The sequence below is a fragment of the Ictidomys tridecemlineatus genome, chromosome 10, assembly GCF_052094955.1.
Source record: "Ictidomys tridecemlineatus isolate mIctTri1 chromosome 10, mIctTri1.hap1, whole genome shotgun sequence".
Classification (NCBI taxonomy): domain Eukaryota; kingdom Metazoa; phylum Chordata; class Mammalia; order Rodentia; family Sciuridae; genus Ictidomys; species Ictidomys tridecemlineatus.
In genome coordinates this window covers 126106841-126125586 of record NC_135486.1, presented here as the reverse complement: position 1 = coordinate 126125586, position 18746 = coordinate 126106841, and the positions used below count along the sequence as shown (strand labels likewise).

The 18746-nt window shown below is 45.3% G+C and overlaps 1 protein-coding gene and 1 long non-coding RNA gene across 3 annotated transcripts in view; one reads left to right on the top strand and one right to left on the bottom strand.

The window, feature by feature from the left end:
* The window catches only part of Nsmce1 (NSE1 component of SMC5/6 complex), a 29438-nt gene extending 18745 nt beyond the window's left edge, over positions 1-10693 (bottom strand). Inside the window, exons 1-2 of one of the 2 annotated variants that reach the window (XM_078024171.1) lie at positions 10551-10693; positions 3403-3549 (exon numbers count right to left, since the gene is read on the bottom strand). In XM_078024171.1, coding sequence (XP_077880297.1) covers positions 3403-3538 — 136 coding nt within the window. In that variant the 5' untranslated portion in view covers positions 3539-3549; positions 10551-10693. Of the gene's footprint in view, positions 1-3402; positions 3550-3969; positions 3992-10550 lie in introns of those variants that run through there. The other variant, XM_005323772.5, reaches the window with a different exon arrangement.
* Positions 10694-10711: 18 nt separating this feature from the next.
* Positions 10712-16819, top strand: LOC144367516 (uncharacterized). Its single transcript, XR_013426976.1, has 2 exons — positions 10712-14402; positions 14506-16819. It is a non-coding gene; the product is annotated as an uncharacterized LOC144367516 (long non-coding RNA).
* Positions 16820-18746: the final 1927 nt, after the last annotated feature.

The following is an 18746-nucleotide window of genomic DNA, read 5'->3' as shown; positions in this document are numbered from 1 at the left end:
GAAACAAAAACTAGCAGATACATGAGGCTCTCACACAGCTTTGCTGGCTAAGGGGACACATGCACAGAAGCTAGCTCTGGCTCAAAATCAAAAGTCTCTAGGAACACAGGCCCTCAGCACCGTTCTGAAAGGTCAGGCCCAAAGCTTTGCATTGGAACTTCAGAAAAGAATCTAAACTCTTCACTGGCCCGAAGAATCTGGGAATGTTTCCCCTGAAAGACAGGAAGAAGAAAGCCCCTACAAAATCCCAGAACTAGAAGTGCTTTGACAGCTGGACGCACCCCGGGCAACAGCGCTTAGGTGAGCCTGCAGGTTCAATCACTCCGCGGCTGGCGGCTCTCCTAGAGGGGAGATGTTTTCCCATTTGATTCGAAGGGATTTTCCAGGGCGGCTCTTCACAACACAGGAGAGTCCTGCAATGAGACTGAGTCTGGGACGTATTGACTTGATTTTAAATAGCTTCCTCTCATCATTACTTGTTTTAAAATCTCTCTAGTAACAAAACCACAGGGGAATAAATATTTAATGAGGGACAGGAGAAGACAGACTGTTGCTCTGTCCTGCTCACTCCGCCATGACCACATTTGGGGCAGAGAAATCGAACATAAAGTATGAAAAATATAGTAGCCCAGTCCTCACCTCCAATCCACAGTTTCACTTTCCACAGTCTTATTCACCTGAGGTCAACCACAGTCAGGGTCAGTACAAACAACAGGTAACATGAGAAAGAGAAAGAGACGCTACATTGACATAACTTTACTGAAGTGTACTGTTTTTTGTTTTGTTTTGTTTTTGTTTTTTAATATTTATTTTTTAGTGTTTTGAGGGGAACACATTATCTTTATTTTATTTGTATGTGGTGCTGAGGATCGAACCCAGCGCCTCATGCTAGGCGAGCGCTCTCTCTCTTGAGCCCCAGCCCCAGCCCCTGGAGTGTACTGTTCAAGTTGCTGTCTTTATCATCAGTTGTCCATCACTACTGTCTGATTTATAAATGTTATCACAGGTGTACGTGTATGTCAGTATAGGAGAAACCATCACACTCACACACACACTCACACACACAGTTCAGTACGACACCTAGTTTCCGGCATCCACCACTGTGGATGGTGCACCGTATCCCCTGTTGATAAGGGGGGAAACAAACCATAAATCAGTTCCTAGACACAGTCTATAGGACTTTCCTAAATTAGATCATAACTATTTTAAAGGTCAAGAAAAGGCAAAAACACTTTCATTCTGACTACTCAGGCCTCTGTTGCTCCTTGCACTGAACTGTGAAACTTCCCCATCGACAGTGAAGCTCACAAACGGACTTGTGTAAGAAACTAAAAGGGAGAGAAATGAATTGTCAAAGAGTTAAGAGTCAGTCTCATGCTATCTCTGGAAGACCGAGAGGCCACTTTAAAATCCTATTGTGCTTTTGAAGAGAAGGAGAAGCCAGATTGACAAGTATCATATTCTCTTTCAGTATAAAAGTCTCACATTTAAAATCCCTCCCCCCCCCCCACAGTTCAGACAGACACAGCATTCAGCATAGATCCTCACGGGGACAGTTCTCTACCTCAGCGTGGGTTATGCCTCCTCCTCCCTCAAGTTCCCCAAGAGGTCTGCACTGCCCCAGGAATTAAGCCACAGCCCACTACCCGGCTCCGGGCTCTCACAGCTTCACCTGCACTTGAGGAGCGCGCACTCCCTCCCTACAGGTCACAACTGTTCTTCAGGTCCCAAGGCATGTTTTTAGTGGGTCAACGACATCTGGGTACACACAAGTGAGCACAGCTAAGCAGGGCTCCTTACTGCAGGACCCTCCAGGTTCCTGTGCATCGCTGAGCTCCAGGAGGCCCCCAGAGGGGCTCAGCGGGACCAGAGCTCTGGATAACACACCTTCCGCCAGCTCCTTACACTCCTCCTCCTTCTGCACAATTTGCAGGAACAGTCTCTGTGCCCGCAGGCCCGCTCCCCTGCTGACCCTGCACTGATCAGCCACCTGGGACCCGCCTTCTGACCCCACCATGCTGCACAGACTCAGTTCTGGAAGCCTGGCGCCCTCTCCCACGGGGCAGGGACCTGTGTGCTGGTCCAGCCCCTTTTTCTCACTCCTCCTGCCTTGACTCACCGCTGTTATTTTTCTACTTTCTCTTGAAAAGTAGAAATGCAGAAAGACAAAAATGCAGAAGATCACTTAATTCTCACAAATCAGAAGTGGCAGCCATTAGACTGTGCTAGGATGGCACGTTGTCCTCAAGTGTTCTTTTTAATAAAAGACACAACAGGATGAAGATGAAGAGTCCTCCGACTTCCACTGCCCACTCACTCCCTCCTCTCACCAAAAGCAAGTGGCTCCCCAATGCCTGCTCACTCTCTCCAACGCCTCTCACCCTCCCCGATGCCCACTCGCCCTCCTGACACCCGCTCACCCTCCTGGTCTCTGCTTCCCTTCCCTTGTGGATGAATTCCAAAACAACAAAAACTATTTTGTACTTTACAAAAAATGTAACAAACTGACAGCACACAATCAGTATAACTCTTCGACTTCCTTTTCAACAAGATCTACTCATACTGACACTCAGCCATTTGTATTTGTTTGGTTGTTTTGTTTTGGTGCTGGGATTGAACCCAGGGGTGCTTCATGTCCTTCTGCAACTTCGCCAGCCCTTTGTTTTTAATTGTTCATTTTGAGACAGGATCTCACTAAGGCGCTGGGTCTCACCAAGTTGCTGAGTCTGGCCTTGAACCTGTTATCCTCCTGCCTCAGCCTTCCGAACAGCTGGCTGAGATCTGCCAATATTGATTCTACTGATCCCTCAGGATCCACCCTGATGGTTGACTGCTCTCTCCAGGTGATGAGAACATGAACCAAGCCCTGTCTCCAGAATGCCACACATTGCCCTCCGACTCCTCCCAGTGACCCACTGAGAAGGTGTGCTCCCAGCTGGCACAGGGCAAGGACGGCACTCGTTTCAGGTCTTGTTGGGTGTAAGGCTGTGCCCAGTGCCTGTGCTACGCTCCCCTCTTGCTAAAGAGAGCACTCAGGACTTTCCCGTGGTGCTCTGCACGCATCACCTCTCCTGGTGCTCTGAACCACCCTACGAGCTGCATAGAATTACTATCCCCATTTAAGAGTCCAGGAAACTGAGGCCAAGCACATGCTGGTGCCTTGGTGTGAACCACAACTTTACGGCTTCAGAGTCCAAAAGTTCTCCTCTGTTGAGCTGAATGTCAAATTGACTTGGGGGGCTGTGGAGAAGTGGGCGAGGAGATTAGAGAGACAGCTGATGGAAGAGACCTGAATGCTCCCGGCAGACTTACTGGCAACTCGTCACCTGGCATTATACAAGTATTATCAGTCCCAACTGACACAGAACCAGGATGTGCTGGGAACAGGGAGACGACACTTACTGTCATGGACCCTGTAGCAGTGCTTCTGCAAGCGCCTGACGTCCCACTCTTCCAGCACACCGTGAGTCATGAGCAGCTGCAGGAAGCGTCGATGGACGTCGGTCATGACGCCCATTCTCTTCGTGCTTCCCTGCATGTGTGGAGGAGCTGGAAAGAAACGAATGAACCCAGTCACCCTAAGCACTCCACAAGCACTGTCCGGGTTGTATTAATTCATGTTAATATAACTTTACTATGGTTTTGGAAATTAAGCTTTGCACGCCAACTACTACACAAGGGGCAGGGGCTGGGTCCTAAGGTGGGGAGCGGGCAGGGATTCTGGAGCCAGAGGCCTGGGTCCAGAGCCGGCTCCGCCACTTATTAGGGTGTGCAGTTAGGCCATTTAGAGTCTCCCCGGGTTCCGTTCCAATCTACAAAGTGGGAATCATGTCAGAAACAGCCGCCAAAGAACTGTTACAAGACTCAATGAGTTCATACACATAACAGTCTGGGAACACAGTACGCACTAAATCACTGAGAGCCATTTTTACTATAATTCTGAATCTGACCCTTGGCTCAGCCACTTACCAGATTTATGGCCTTGGAGAAACTTAGCAGAGGCCTTGTTTTCTTCCTATAAAATTTTAATAACATTCATTGCTTAGAAAACTGCTAGTAAACACTTAATAAAAGTTAGCTTCCTTTTCCTCTTCACAAACCTGCAATAAATCACCTGTCACGGTTGGACTGTGGGCTATTCTTAACATCCCTGCTCGCCAATAAAATGGGCTTTCCACAAACCACAGAGAACAAATGACACAAGGCCCGATCCAAACACCTGCTCCCACCACAAAGAGGCAGCACAGTGCAGGGACCAAGAGCAAGAACTTGGAACCAGACAGGCAGCCCTGGGACCTGGGTTGGCCAGGCCCCGCCTGATGACCTGATTGGAAGAATCATCTAACTTGTGTATTCAAATGCTATTCAAATGCAGATTCCAGGGCCCAGTCCTGGAGGGTGCGACTGTGGTGGAACTCAAAATTCTAAGGTGCTACCAGTCACCTTGGGTGAGACCATGACTCAGGACAAGAGATCCGCTGTGACTTCAGGGAATTGACAGCACAGAGACATTTTCAGCTAAGTGCCCAGTATCCCTGAGGCTAAGTCTACTCAGCTATAAAGCAGGGAGTAGAGTTAAGTACTTTCAAGGCGTAAGATGAGGTTCAAGACAGAGGTGACTAGCAAAGGCTTGCCAAGAATCTGGCACGTGACAGATACACAAAAATGCTGCATCATCAGCTGGACCTCCAGCCCAGGTCCAGCGTCTCTGCCTGCCTGCCTGTCTGCCTGCCTGCCAGATGGCTTCCAGAATACCTCACCAGCATCTCCGCCTCAAATGAACTGCACCATGCTTTCCTCATAGCACCTCAGCCCCTCTCCCCGCTGAGTTTCTCTGTCAATCATCTGACCTGGAAGGTCCCAGACACGCAGCCCTAGAGTCCACTGACCTCAACTCAGACTCCTGTCCTCCTTTCCCCCAGCCTCAGAACCCAGCAGTCCTCAGGTGCATCACCCACCAAGAGGGTCAGGAGCCTTCGTCCACCTGTTCTGATTTCATGAGTTCAGCACCTTCTGGCTTACAGGGCACACGGGGATTCGATGTGCCAGGCCAGGGGACTTGGGCTTTTATCCTGGAAACCTCGGAACTGAGGCCTTCCACACTAAGGGTCTTCGAGGAGGAAGACGACTGAGCCACCCTGTGGAGGTGGACCAGCGGGGAAGACACAGAGCCCAGTAAGCAACCTGCCCAACACATCCAGCAAGCGGGGACGAGGGTACCAATGAAGTTTGACAGAGGGAACAAAGACTAGGAATCATGATCACAACCATGACATCGCCATCAAATCCAAACAGGATGAATTTTAAAATACCTAGCGAGGCACATCCTAGTAAAAGTACAGAAGAACAAAGATTAAAAACAACCAAAGAGTAGGCAAGGTTACTTTCAAAAGAGCAACAAGGAGACTTGACAGCTGACTTCACAACAGTAAAAAGGGAGTATGTCACATCTTCAATGTGCTGGGAGGGTGTGTCCTTCAACAGACCATCTGATACCCAGCTAAAGACTGAGGGTGAAATAAAAACATCTCCAAATAACCAAAACAAAAAACCAGAAAGAGTAAGTGACCAACAGACCCTCCCTACGGGAAATGTCAAAGTACAAATTTCAGGAAGAAATGGATACCGGCTGAAAGGTCTAAAATGCAGGACAGAGTGAAAGTGGTAAATGTATGACCACTTTCTAGCTGATTGTTAAGTGTATAAAACAGTAAAAAGAGGATTTGAGATCTTTTTAAATTAAGATAAATGAAAATAATATCATATAAATTGGGAGGTAACTGGCCACCAGAATTTCTGTTCTAACATCCTTATGATGATTGTGAGAAGAATCAAAACACTTATGAATTGTACACTTGCATTTTACAATTTCTAGCATAACTGTTTTAAAAACCAGAAGTAGCATACATTTTCAAAATTAAGAAAATAATAGGAGAAAAATATAATTAATCCTAAGGAATACAACAAAGGAGTAAAGAACAGAGAACAGGCATACATAATAACCATAAAAAATAGACGAAATAAATCCAATTAGATTAGTAATCACAATGAACAAAAATCGACTACATATTCTGATTTAAAGAAAAGGACCATCAGACCAATTTTAAAACTTTTAAAGTTAATAATAAATAAAATCTAGCTATATATTACAAGCTACTTGCAAAATATAAGACTGCTGAAAAACCAAAGGCAAAACAGTCGAGAAAGATATACTCTGCAAACTGACAGAGTTGGTGTGATTTTTAAGATGAGACAAAATTGGGGCTGGGGATGTGGCTCAAGCGGTAGCGCGCTCACCTGGCATGCCTGTGGCCCAGGTTCGATCCCCAGCACCACATACAAAAAAAAGATGTGTCTGCCGATAACTAAAAAATAAAAAATATTGAAATTCTCTCTCTCTCTCCCTCTCTCACTCTCTCTTTTAAAAAAAAAATAAATAAAATAAAAATAAATTTAAAAAAAGATGAGACAAAATCGATTTAAAGGTAAAAAAAGATTACTAGCGATAAAGAAGGTCATCACAAAGTGATAAAAAGTTTCATCAAGAAGACATAACAAGGGGCTGGGGATGTGGCTCAAGCAGTAGCGCTCTCGCCTGGCATGCGTGCGGCCCGGATTTGATCCTCAGCACCACATACAAACAAAGATGTTGTGTCCGCCGAGAACTAGAAAATAAATATTAAAAATTCTCTCTCTCTCTCTCTCACTCTCCTCTCTCACTCTCTCTTTTAAAAAAATAAATAAAATAAAATAAAAGAAGGAAATTATGTATACACAAATTATGTGTATACACAAATGTCACTATGAACACCTCTATTGTGTACAATTATTTACAAATATGTCACTATGAAAACATGTGTAATGCACTAATAAAGGGGGGGCTAAAAAATTAATGAGTTAGGAATCCATCTAAATAAGCTATAAAAAGAACAATAAGGGCTGGGGGTGTGGCTCAAGCGGCAGCACGCTGGCTCGGCTTGCAGGAGGCGCTGGGTTCAATCCTCAGCACCAAATATAAATAGAATAAAGATTTGTGTCCACCGAAAACTAAAAAAAATAAATAAATAAAATAAAAAGAACAATAAGTGTTAAAGGAAAATAATGCACAGCAAAAATTAATAAAATAAAAAAATAAACCTATACCTAAGACAAAACCAAAAATATTCTTTAAAAAACCAACATAGTGAACAGACTCTGATGAGATTTCCCAAGAGAACACTTACAAATAAATAAGCAGTATTTGGAATGAAAAAAGAAAAAGTAATTGCAGATAACACAAAGATTTTAAAAGAAAAACAATTTATAACAATCTGAAATTTTAAATAAGTACAAAGTCATAGGAAACTCATTCAAAAGTGATGAAAAAAATTTGAAAACATAAATAGCCAATATCTTTCAGGATCACAGCTACAATAGTCCTAAGCAAAATGTTAAACCTAACTCCAGCAACATGAAAATGAAACATTATTATTTATTTGGGTTTATTCCAGCAATGATTATCATTTGAAAATCAATCACTGTGAGTCACCACATTATAAGGGGAAAAGCATACAATTATCTTAATAGATGCAGAAATAATTGACAAATTTCAACATTTATTCATACTAAAAACAACAAATTTGGAATAGAGGGAAACTTCTTTTATATACTGAATGACATCTACAAAAAAACCTACAGTAAACATAAAATGTTGAAAACATTTAAAAATCCAAACTAATCCACTACAATTCAATCAATGAAATTCCAATCAGAATCCCAGAAGGCTCAGTGTATATGTCAGTATATGATTTGACAAGATGATTCTAAAATGTACATGGAACACCTGGAGGCAAAACAGCAGACATTCTTGGGGAAGAAGGTGGGAGGACCTGTCCTACTAGATATCAAGACTTATTGTATCAATACAATAGTTACTGTATGGATATCAAGATATCAAGACTGGAATAATGAATAGAGATGGCAATGGTATGGAATGTCAGGACAACTGGTCAACCATGTTTAAAAAAATTAAATATGATCTCATACTATATATAAAAATTGATTCTGGAAAATTAAAAACAAAGGAAAAGCTATAAAACTTTTTAGCTGACAATATAGGAGAATATCTTTTACGTCTCAAGAGTAGGAAAGAATTTCTTTTTTTTAATATTTATTTTTTAGTTTTAGGTGGACACATATCTTTACTTTACAATTATGTGGTGCTGAGGATCGAACCAGTGTCCCTGCACGATAGGCGGGCACTCTACCAATGAGCCACAATCCCAGCCCCAAGAATAGGAAAGAATTTCTTGACAATTTTCTTTGAAAAGGTACAAACCAGAAACAAATATGCTGATAAATTTGAATGTTCCCTCTAATAAGAGGATACTAACCCATAGCAAGGGAGGGTAGAGAGGGCCAGTATAGAAGTTCACTGGATTAGACCAAGAGGAATGAAGGGAAGGGGTGGGGGATGGGAAGAAGAAAGCTGTGGAATGGAATGAATGGGACATTACTTTCCTCTGCTCACATATGAATACACGACCAGTGAAACTCCACATCCTACACACCCACAAGAATGGGATCAAAACTGTAATGGGTCACACCCCATGAGTGTATAATATGTCAACATACACCCTTACTGTCATGTATATCTAAAAACAAATTAAAATTTTATTTTGTTAAAATTAAGAACCTCTGTTCACCAAAACACCAAAGGGTAGGAGAGAGAGGAAGAAAAGAACAGGGGACAGTCACAAACTAGAAGATATATAAAATACATGTAATCCACAAAGATTTATACTCAGCATATATAAAAGACTCCCACAAATCAGAATGGGAAAGAAAATCTTATAAGAGAAAAATGAGCAACAAAAAATTCACAGAAAAAGCATGCACAAGTGATAAGTAAGCACATTAAGAGATGCTCCATCTCAAGGCTACCGCACCAATGAGCACTAAAATCAGAGCTGAGTAATGTCTCACCCACCAACAACTGGGTAAAAATTTTAAAGAATGGTTGAGGGTCAAACTTTCATCCACTACTGGCTGAGTACAAATTCTTATAGCCACTTAACTAACAATCTGATATATCCCCCAGGAATCCGCTATTAGGTACACACCTTAAAGAAACTTTCACCTGTGCCCCAGGAAATATGTTTCTAGAAGCACTATGTAACAACAAAAGCCTGACAGCAAGCAGTATGAATGCTGCCCACTGAAGAATGGCTGCATAAAAATCACTATATCATGATATTCAAAACAGCAATGCAGGTGAATGAAGGAGAACTACTCACATCAATCTGTGTATCAGGATCCCATTATATAAAACCCCCCAACCAGCAAAGCCACATACTGCACTCATTAGAGAAACACAAACTAACATGAAAAGCAACAGAATGAGTAACAAAATATTTATGGTGGTGGCTTTCTTTGGGGATCGGGAGAAAAGGGGGGATGTGATACCCTATTTCCTTATCTGGTATATGGGTGTTCATTTCATTTTTGTTCGTCAAGCTGACACTCCCACGTGCTTTTACAGATGGTTACATAGAATAATAAAGAAAAAGTTGTGACTATGTTAACAGCCAACACAAACGTTCATGAGAAGAATGAAGCAGAGACGGGGCTCAAATGTTATCATCTGGGGGAAAGGGGTGGCAAAGTGGGAGCGGGAGAGACATGCGTGTTCACGCATGTCAGCTGCCTTTATGAAAGACTGTGACAGGGGGACTATCCACAGACATGTACTACCGAGCCAAACAATTTAAAAATCAAAATGCTTGTGTGCCACAAAGCGTGCTGGACAAAGCGCTGTGCTCGCCTAGCCTCCTTCACTCCTCACTGGAACCTTAGGGAAGCACGATTGACCCCATTTCACAGGTAAGGAGACTGAGGCCCAGGTGACAGGGAGGGCGCTGGAGGTTTGCAAGTCCAGGTGAACGTTAAGGGTGAATGCGTGAACAATAAAACTGTGTCCTAGGTCCCTGATCTGCAAGTGTCTGGCCTCAGGGAGCCTGACAACAGCACTTTCTTCTGTGTGAAAACCTGAGCGGACCTGAAGAGGGGCTCTGGAGGGTTCGGTCCCCACCACGTGAACACGCAAGGCCCTTGGCCACGGGAATGACTGTGGCGTGGGGCGCGGGGACGCGGCTGCGGCCGGCGGGTGGGACACGACGGGGAAACGCACTTGCACCACGGCCCTCGGCCGCCCCCGGGGAGGAACACGCCCAGCCGCGGGGCTTTCAAGCGGGGCTGCGCACTCGCGGCCCGGCAGCAGCTCTGCACGCAGGAGCGGGGCCCGGGGCGGGGCGGGGACGGCCGGCCGGGTGCGCCACAGGTGGGGCCGCCGTGGACCGACCTGTCACCGGGGCCGGTCGGGCCTCCCCGCGTCGGCGGCCCCGCTCGGGCTGCTTCCTCCGCAGCACAGAAGCCCCCGCCCCTCCCGCCCCCAGCCCCGCGCTCCGTCACGGCACACCGGGGCCGACCCCGCCGCCGGACCCACCCAGCCCCACCTTCCGTCCTCCCCTCTTCCTTCCCCGCGGGCCGCCCGCTCGCGCGCCCCGAATTACCCGCCACAGCACCCCAGGCAGCCCAACTACGCCGGCGGCTCCGGCCGGAAGGCGGGCTCGGACACGCCTATGAGGCGGGGCTAACGCGAACTCCGCTCTCCCATTGGTGGACCCCGGCAAACGTGCCCCGCCCGCTGAGTGACGCATTTCCGGTTCTCCCGCCCGCGCCGCTGGCCTGGCTTCGCCGAGCAGTGGGTTGGGTCCGGAGTTACGCGGTTTCCCGCTCGGCTCCCGGTACTTACGGGAAAAGGCTTCCACTTATCGCCCTGCGGCACCACAGAGGCATCCCCGACCGAGAGCCGGGGAAAGCAGGCTCGCTGCCTGTGCTTCCCCTCAAAGCCACGATTCCGCAGCTGAACTGACCTCTGTTTCCTCATCTGGGGACCCACTGGCCTCGTCGCAAAGCCTGAGGGCCCTGTGGTCGTGCCGCCTGCGCTAGAGTCCCAGCGCCGCCACTTGCTGGTTGCCAAGTCACCGAGCCACTCTGAACCTCAGGCTCTTCTTCTGTTGAATGGAATAACAGTCCCTATTGAAGATGCCCCCGAGGTTTACGATTTACTGAGTGGCCCGTGGTTAGTGGCCCGTGGTTAGCGCACACTTGGAAAGTGTTGTCAGCAAGTTGCTGGTTAAACGTCAGCTAGCATCTTACCTGGGGGCTGTTGCAATAAGTAAATAAGGTTGTAAAGGGAAGTGAAGGAGCTGCTTTGAATTTCCAAGGTATTCATTTTTACAAATGTATTCCAGACCCTAGTCTGAGAGCCAGGAACGCAGCCTAGCGGGGACCCAGATGACTATACAATGGTAGTAAGTGCAGGATCTGTCTCACTGAGGATGGCTCGACAGTTGTTACTTGGCACTTACCACCCCAGTGATGGGGGCAACAACCCCCTCGCCTCTCTGGGCCTCCGTTCCTCATCTGCTGAGTGGGGACAAGTGGGTTAAAAGCTGGAACTCTGAGCTGGATGGTCCAGATGGAATCCTGGTCTTTGAAGTCAAAATGTCTAACTCCGGAGAAAGCACTCAAGCCCCGGCCGGTTTGTTCATCTGTAAAGCAGGGATGACCACGGTGTCCTATTGATCAGGTTGTTCTGAAGATTAACCACAAACCACTTAGGTGTCCGGAGCACGGTGACCCCTGAATAAGTGTGAACTATCTTGACTAAGAGAGCACTGTACCAGTTGCCCTCTGGGCCTAAGGAGGAACAAGTGTGTTTTGTTTGCCAAGGATCAGTATTTAAAGTTGAGGGGTTTCACATAAAACCTGGAGAGATCTGACTGCTCTTAAAGAACAGGGGAATCTGGTAACAATGGGCCACCGTCCTCCCTTGGCCGCCTTCGTTCCGAGCGTGGGAGAAGCTGCCTTCTTTATTTCGAAGCCTGTGCTTTCTTGGTGTAGAGAGAGAGGCTAGTTGAGATCAAGACTAGGGAAAGCTGGGAACAGTGACATTTCGGGATCCAAGGGCCAGAGAAAGGTAAAGAGAGAAGCCAGAGAATCAGTTCTAGTTTCAGAGACACCCAGGTAGGGTGTAGTCAGGATTGTCAATGCTCTGGAGAGGTCTAGAAAAAAATGTCACTGATCTAGAGTTTGATATCAATAAGAGCAGCGTTAATAGAGAGGGGAGGGAGCTGGACTGGAGTCCAAGAGGAATGAGGAGTGGAACTGCGGGAGAGTGCGGCCTACTCCTAGGGTTTAGGAAGATAAGAGTCTTATCTTTCTAAAGAGGGGAAAATGGATACAATGAAAAGTGACAGGTTGAAGGGTGTATGGACACAGGATCATTCCTGTCCTAAAGAGCAAGAGGGACACCTCTAAGCTAGGTGCATTGGTGCACTCCTGTCATCCCAGTGACTCAGGAGGCTGAGGCCGGAGGATCGTGAGTTCAAAGCAGCCTCAGCAACTCGGCAAGACCCTGTCTCTAAATAAAATATAAAAAGGGCTGGGGGTGGGGCTCGGTGGTTAAGCGACCCTGGGTTCAATCCCTGGTACCAAAAAAGAGAGAGAGACACACTTCTGAGAAAAGAGGAAGGTAGGTACAAACGATTAAATAAAGGCTCACCCCAGTGTCTTTGTTTTCTCCACAGAGGAGCCAGGCATATTCTGCTGAATAAAGGGCTGCGCTGGGCTGGAGGGGAGGGAGCGGAAGGTTTGGGGCAGATGCCCGGGGAGCTGCAAAAGGGAGGCTGCAGCTGAGGTTGCAGCCATCAGAGATGCTATCTGCCCCCCTCAGCTTGCGGCCCCATCCCAAGGGTCCACAGCCAGAGCTCATCTGAATTCATCAGCCACTGCGGTGGGGTGTCAGCTGACTCCAGAAGGCAGAGCAGCTAGAGGATGTCTTTTTGAAATGATCCCCCAGGGCACGGGAAGGCAGAAACCGCCAGAAGGGACAGTGGAGCCAGAGGTCTCCAAGAGGTGGCTCCAGCTCAGTGGGAAGAGGTGGTGGGAAGGGATTGGAGTTCTTAATGCAGGTGGCTCCAGCAGGGTGACCGTCCTGCCTCCCGGTGACTCTTGTGGGCTCAGTGAGTATGTACAGGAGCTTTGACCTACCAGGCCTGAGATCGTCCTCCTGCTCCTGGACAACTCTTTTTGTTCGTTTGTTTGTGGCAGGGATTGAATCCCGGGGCACTTAACCACTGAGCCACACCCCTGGCCCTTTTCCATCTTTTATTTTGAGACAGGGTCTCACTAAGTTGCTCAGAGCCTCACCAAATTGCTGAAGCTGGCCTCAAACCTGCAATCCTCCTGGCTCAGCCTCCCGAGCTGCTGGTGGCAGTCATGCGCCACCACACCCGGCTTCTGAACAACTCTTGATAGTTTAAATGTTCTTCTGAAAGCTGGCCCTAACATCAGAGCCACGTGCACATAAATTTGCTGTACTTTGGGGAAGTGGCCAAGGCTCTGGCTGGAGAGGAAGGTCAGGGTCATATAATACGCCAAGAGGGTTGTTCCTTCTCCTGGGACCATAGAAACTATCCTATCGGAGAAGAAATAATGAAATTGGATTCGTATTTTAGAGCAAGAACTTGGTGTATCTAGTTTCAAACATTCTTGGAACGTGCACAGAAATTGACTGCATGTTGGGCCACAGGAGAAGCTTTGGTAAATTCCAAAGAATCCGTCGACCACACTCATGAACCACAACACAGCCAAGTTAAAAATCAACAACAAGACGAGATCCAAAGAGAAACCTACACCACACAGAAAACACACCTTAAATTAGTAACTGCAGTTGCTTCTCAAGAAGGGGCCAGGAAGTCAGGATGATTTGTTTTTCTATGCACATCTATAACTCGTGAAAAATAAGGCTAAAAACTGTCAGCATACATTTGAGTTTTCCTTCTTAAGCTAGGTAATAAGCACAGGGGTGTGCACACAAGGGTTCAGTATATTAATTTTTCTATTTTGCTGAAAGTTGGAAGATCTCATCATCCATTTTAAAAAGAAATAGAATACTCTGGAAACTGAAAAATACAGATTAAAAAGAAAACCAAAATTATGGAAATTTCAAAATACTCAGAAATGAAGAACAATGAAAGTCTGACATAACACACCAAAATTGTAAGATTCAACTAAAACAATAATGAAAGCGGAATTTAGAGCCTGAAGTGTACTTATTACAGAAAAAAAAATGTAAAGGGTCAGAAAAATAACTAAATAAACCCAAGGAAAGCAGAAGGAAGGATGTAAGAACAACTAAGCAAAAATAAGTTTAAAAAAAAAAACTGAAGTTAATTATAGAAACCAAAAGCTGGTATTCTATTAGAGACTAATAAGCCTATGAAAAACCTCTTATAAGACTGATCAAGAAAATAACAAACAATATTATAGAGGACCAAGAGAACATTCCAGATAAAGTAAGAATTTTAGAAAATGTGAGCGTATACTATGAGCAACTTTATGTTAACATATTTGACAAATTAGACTAAAGAGGTAATTTTTTAAAATTTATTTTTTTAGTTCTCGGCGGACACAACATCTTTGTTGGTATGTGGTGCTGAGGATGGAACCCACATGCATGCCAGGCAAGCGCGCTACCGCTTGAGCCACATCCCCAGCCATAAAGAGGTAATTTTTTTTTTAATTATTTTTTAGTTGTAAAATAAAGGTGTTGGACACAACACCTTTATTTCACTTGTTTATTTTTTTATGTGGTGCCGAGGATTGAACCCCGGATCTTGCATGTGCAAGGTGAGTGCTCTACCGCTGAGCCACAAGCCCAGCCCTAAAGAGGTCATTTTCTGACCAAAAGACCAACTTCAAAGCTTGAAGAAAAGCAGACTTCATAATCTTTGACGAAATTGAAACGATCTTCCAGGATCTGCGCCGACTCCTAAAATGCCCGGGTCAGGTTTTACAGCAGTGATCCACGAACACAGAGATGGCACTGTGCACACTGCCCTGGAGTGGTGAGGAGAAGCGTTCCAGTACGTTCTATGAGGCTAGTCTAGTCTTGAGGCTGCAAAGATCAAGCAACAGCAAAGTTAAGGGAAATGGCAGGTCCATTGATATCCCAAACTCTGCCAAAAATTGAGTCGACGAGTGTATCAAAAGAATCTCTTGCAGAAGAGGAACTTCAAATGGCTAATAATATATTTATATGAAAGGTTGTTAAACCTTATTGGATATGGAAAGTGACAGACCCCCAGATAGTGTGGCCTGGGGAACTGTGTGGAGGAGGGAGAAGGCGATACATGATCCTTTCCCAATACCTTCTTTGGCAGTGACAAGACGGGCCCCCGGGAGATGTCCACCGAGCCTGGAAGAGGCCAAAGCATTGATTCTTCCCCAAACAAATCCTTTTCAGACGCTGACCACTGACCCCAGACCCCCATCTCGCCCAGTAGGAACAGATCTCAAATTCCTGAGAGCGCAAACTGACATGCTCATAAATAAAGTCACCCCTCAGTGTAACCTGTATAAGCATAAACTCCCCCTTTGGCTGGTGCCCATTTTCCACAAGGAAAGTGGGTCCATCAGAGTCGTGACTCCATTTGCTAAATAAAAAAATTGTGCCCAGCCTGGTCCTTTTGTGCTAACAAACCTTCCTATTAGGTGGAAATAAAACAAGGAAACAAAGGATACCGATGTTTCCCCCACGAGAATGGCACGATGTCACCGTGGTGAGGTGGGACCAATGTTCTCATATGCACCTACTGGGGTGGTAAGTATTTCTTAGAACCACTCTGAATTGCAATCCAGGGTTATTGAAATTGAAAAGGCTCATCTAGCAATTTCATTTCTAGGAATTTAATGAGAGAAAAATCTTTCTCACGCACTCCAGATTTGCTGTGATGATATCTGCAATGGAGGGGGAAATGGGGCCTTCTACATCCCATTAGTAAGGAAACGAAAAAGCCAAATGTGCATGCCCGACAGAATGAGTTAACTCACAGATATCTACCTGAAGGAATCTTGGAAGCACAGAGTGGAGAGGCAGAAAAATACAGAAATGATAAAGCAGTGTTACCATTCATGCAAATTTGGTAAAATGCAAAATAGTGATTTTAGGTATTTTCAGTGGATTTGTGCATACACATGAAATTAGGTTCAAGGCTTGAAAAGATGGTTATAGAATTCAAACTAAAAGGCTCTTAGGGGAATTGCGAGTCGGAATAAAGAATAAAATATCTTCTATCTTATCTGTAATTTGTAGTTTTAAATTGAAGTAATAAAACTATTCTTACAGTGTCTGTGTCATTTTTCCAAATTTGCATTTAGGAAGGGGATGTAGGCAGATAGGCCAACATGTCAACAGCAGTTGGTATTGAGGGTAGAAATTGGAGCCTCAGTCCCCCCCCCCATTTCTACTCTTCTGTCATTTGTTGTAAATTTCTAATAGGAAGAATGAAAATATGAAAATTTTATTTTTTATTTTCTAAGCGCCCAATAGTAGAGAAGAAAATGGGAAAGGAAAGACTGGAGAGCAGCTCTCGCTGCAGCGTGGGTCACCCTCCCCAGGACGGTCCTGGTCAGTATCTGTAACTCACATGATTTTGGATTCAGCACATTTTAAATTTGATCCAGCAGAAGTGACGGATCCAAATTGATGGGAAGAAGGGGAAATTATCCCCTGGGTACGCACTGCCGTCTTTTCCAAAAGTCAAAAAAAAAAAATGTATTTGAAGATCCTGATAGGCCTTTGAATTCACAGATCTAAAGCGAGCTGCCCTCTGAAGCAGAACAAGTTCAAAGAACTCCAAGGTCGTAGGTCAGACCAATGACGGCCAGAAGATGAAAACCAGATCCAGAGGCAGCTCCCGGGTTAGGACGGGGTGATGGGCTCATTTGAATCAGCCCTCCTGCCTGCCTGTTGCCCGGGCTGGGCTGCTAGACTCAGCCATTTGCTTCCAGAGGGTTCTGCCAGGTTAGGTACCACACCAGGCTGCAGAAGCCCTTGCTACAGAAGGGCTCAAGCACAATGACTTCCTCTGGTTTAAACCTATCTTAACATCTCAGAAGGATGGTGACAGTGGCCCAAGGTCAACTGTTAGCACACTTCCTGAGTTGAGAGTCGGTGAAGGCTCAACCCTGGGCTCAGAAGCAAGCACACTGCTAGAGGCAGCTTAGAGGGTCCATGTTTCTGCAGGGCTGTGCTCATCAAGAGCCCGGATGCGCCCATGTTCTTTGGCCCCGTGATTTCACTTCTGGGAATCCGAGCAATCAGAGATGCCCACAGAGTTTGGTGTCTAAGGAAGTGCATCGCATCTTAGCCACGTCAGGCAGAAGTGGAACTGTCTCCCTGGGAGAATGTCCAGAAAGGAGAATGGTTGGTGTGAGTCAAATTCTTGTGGAACGCTGTGTAGATGAAAAATTGTGTTTCAAAAAAACCACTTGATGTCAGAAAAAAGCAACTTCAAGAGAGAAAGAAAATTAGAAGGGCATACATCAAAATATTATAGGCCAACTATCTGATTGAGAGTAACTTAGGTCAAAATGTTTTGTTACCTTTTTATATTGTCTAACTGTTCTCCAAGAACATGTCTCATTTTATAATCATAAGATATGTTATTTTTAAAGTAATTGAGTCAGTGATCATATATATTTTAATTTCAAGAAATTGATACTATATGGGCTGGGGATGTGGCTCAAGCGTGTTTGCCTGGCATGCGTGCGACGCGGGTTCGATCCTCAGCACCACATACCAACAAAGATGTTGTGTCCGCCGAGAACTAAAAATAAATAAATATTAAAAATTCTCTCTCTCTCTCTCCTCTCTCACTCTCTCTTTAAAAAAAAAGAAATTGATACTATATATGTACATATACATATAAACACAGATAAATGGATGATGGATAGATGAATAGATACAGGTATATTTGGGATAATGTTACAGCCATATTTACCTAGTATCCTCTGAGTGTTAACATAAGTGAATTTTCCATATACCCTTATAAGCCCCAACATTTTAAAAAGCTTTTTAATGGTCTGTGTTAACAAGTCTAAAATGTTATACGTCAATACACAATATCTCTTCGTGATGAGAACAAACAACTAGAGTATTTTGCCTTTACAGGTTGTCCTAGTCAGCTTTCCGTTACTATAGCAGATACCCGAGATAATCAACTTACGAAGATAAAAGGTTTGTTTGGGTGGTCTTACTGGTTTTAGGCCTCTGCTGGTGGAGGTAGGGGCTGCAGCCCATCTTGATGAGAGCCCATGGCCCTTCACCTCTTTAGCTGGAAGTGAAAAAGAAAAAGAGGAAGAGTGCCACTATGGTCTTCAGGGTCATGACCCCAGTGACCTGAAGACCTCCAGGAGGCCCCACCTGTGAAAGTTTCGCCGTCCCCTAATAGCAGCACCCTGAGGAACAAGTCTTTAATACTTGGGTCTTTGAGGGACATTCCAAATCCAAACAGTGGCTCAGGGAATACCCCAAATTACCTGACTTTTTAATTCTGGGGTCAGTTTCTGATAATATTCCATCTCTTTCCTTCCGCCAGCTAGCAGTGGCCCTGGTCTCTCCTTATGATCGACAACGTTTTTATTATTATTATTAAGTGGGGTCTCACTATGTGGCCCAGGCCGGCCCTGAACGCCTGGGCTGCAGTGAGATTCCTGCCTCCAGCCTCAGCCCCGGGAGGGGCACCACTAATCTGCCTGCTTTTCATGCTGTATGGACGAAACAAACCAATGGCAGGTCTTTTTAGAAAAGTGGCCAAAAAAATAAAGCTCAATATCAGTCAAGGGCACACGTTTTA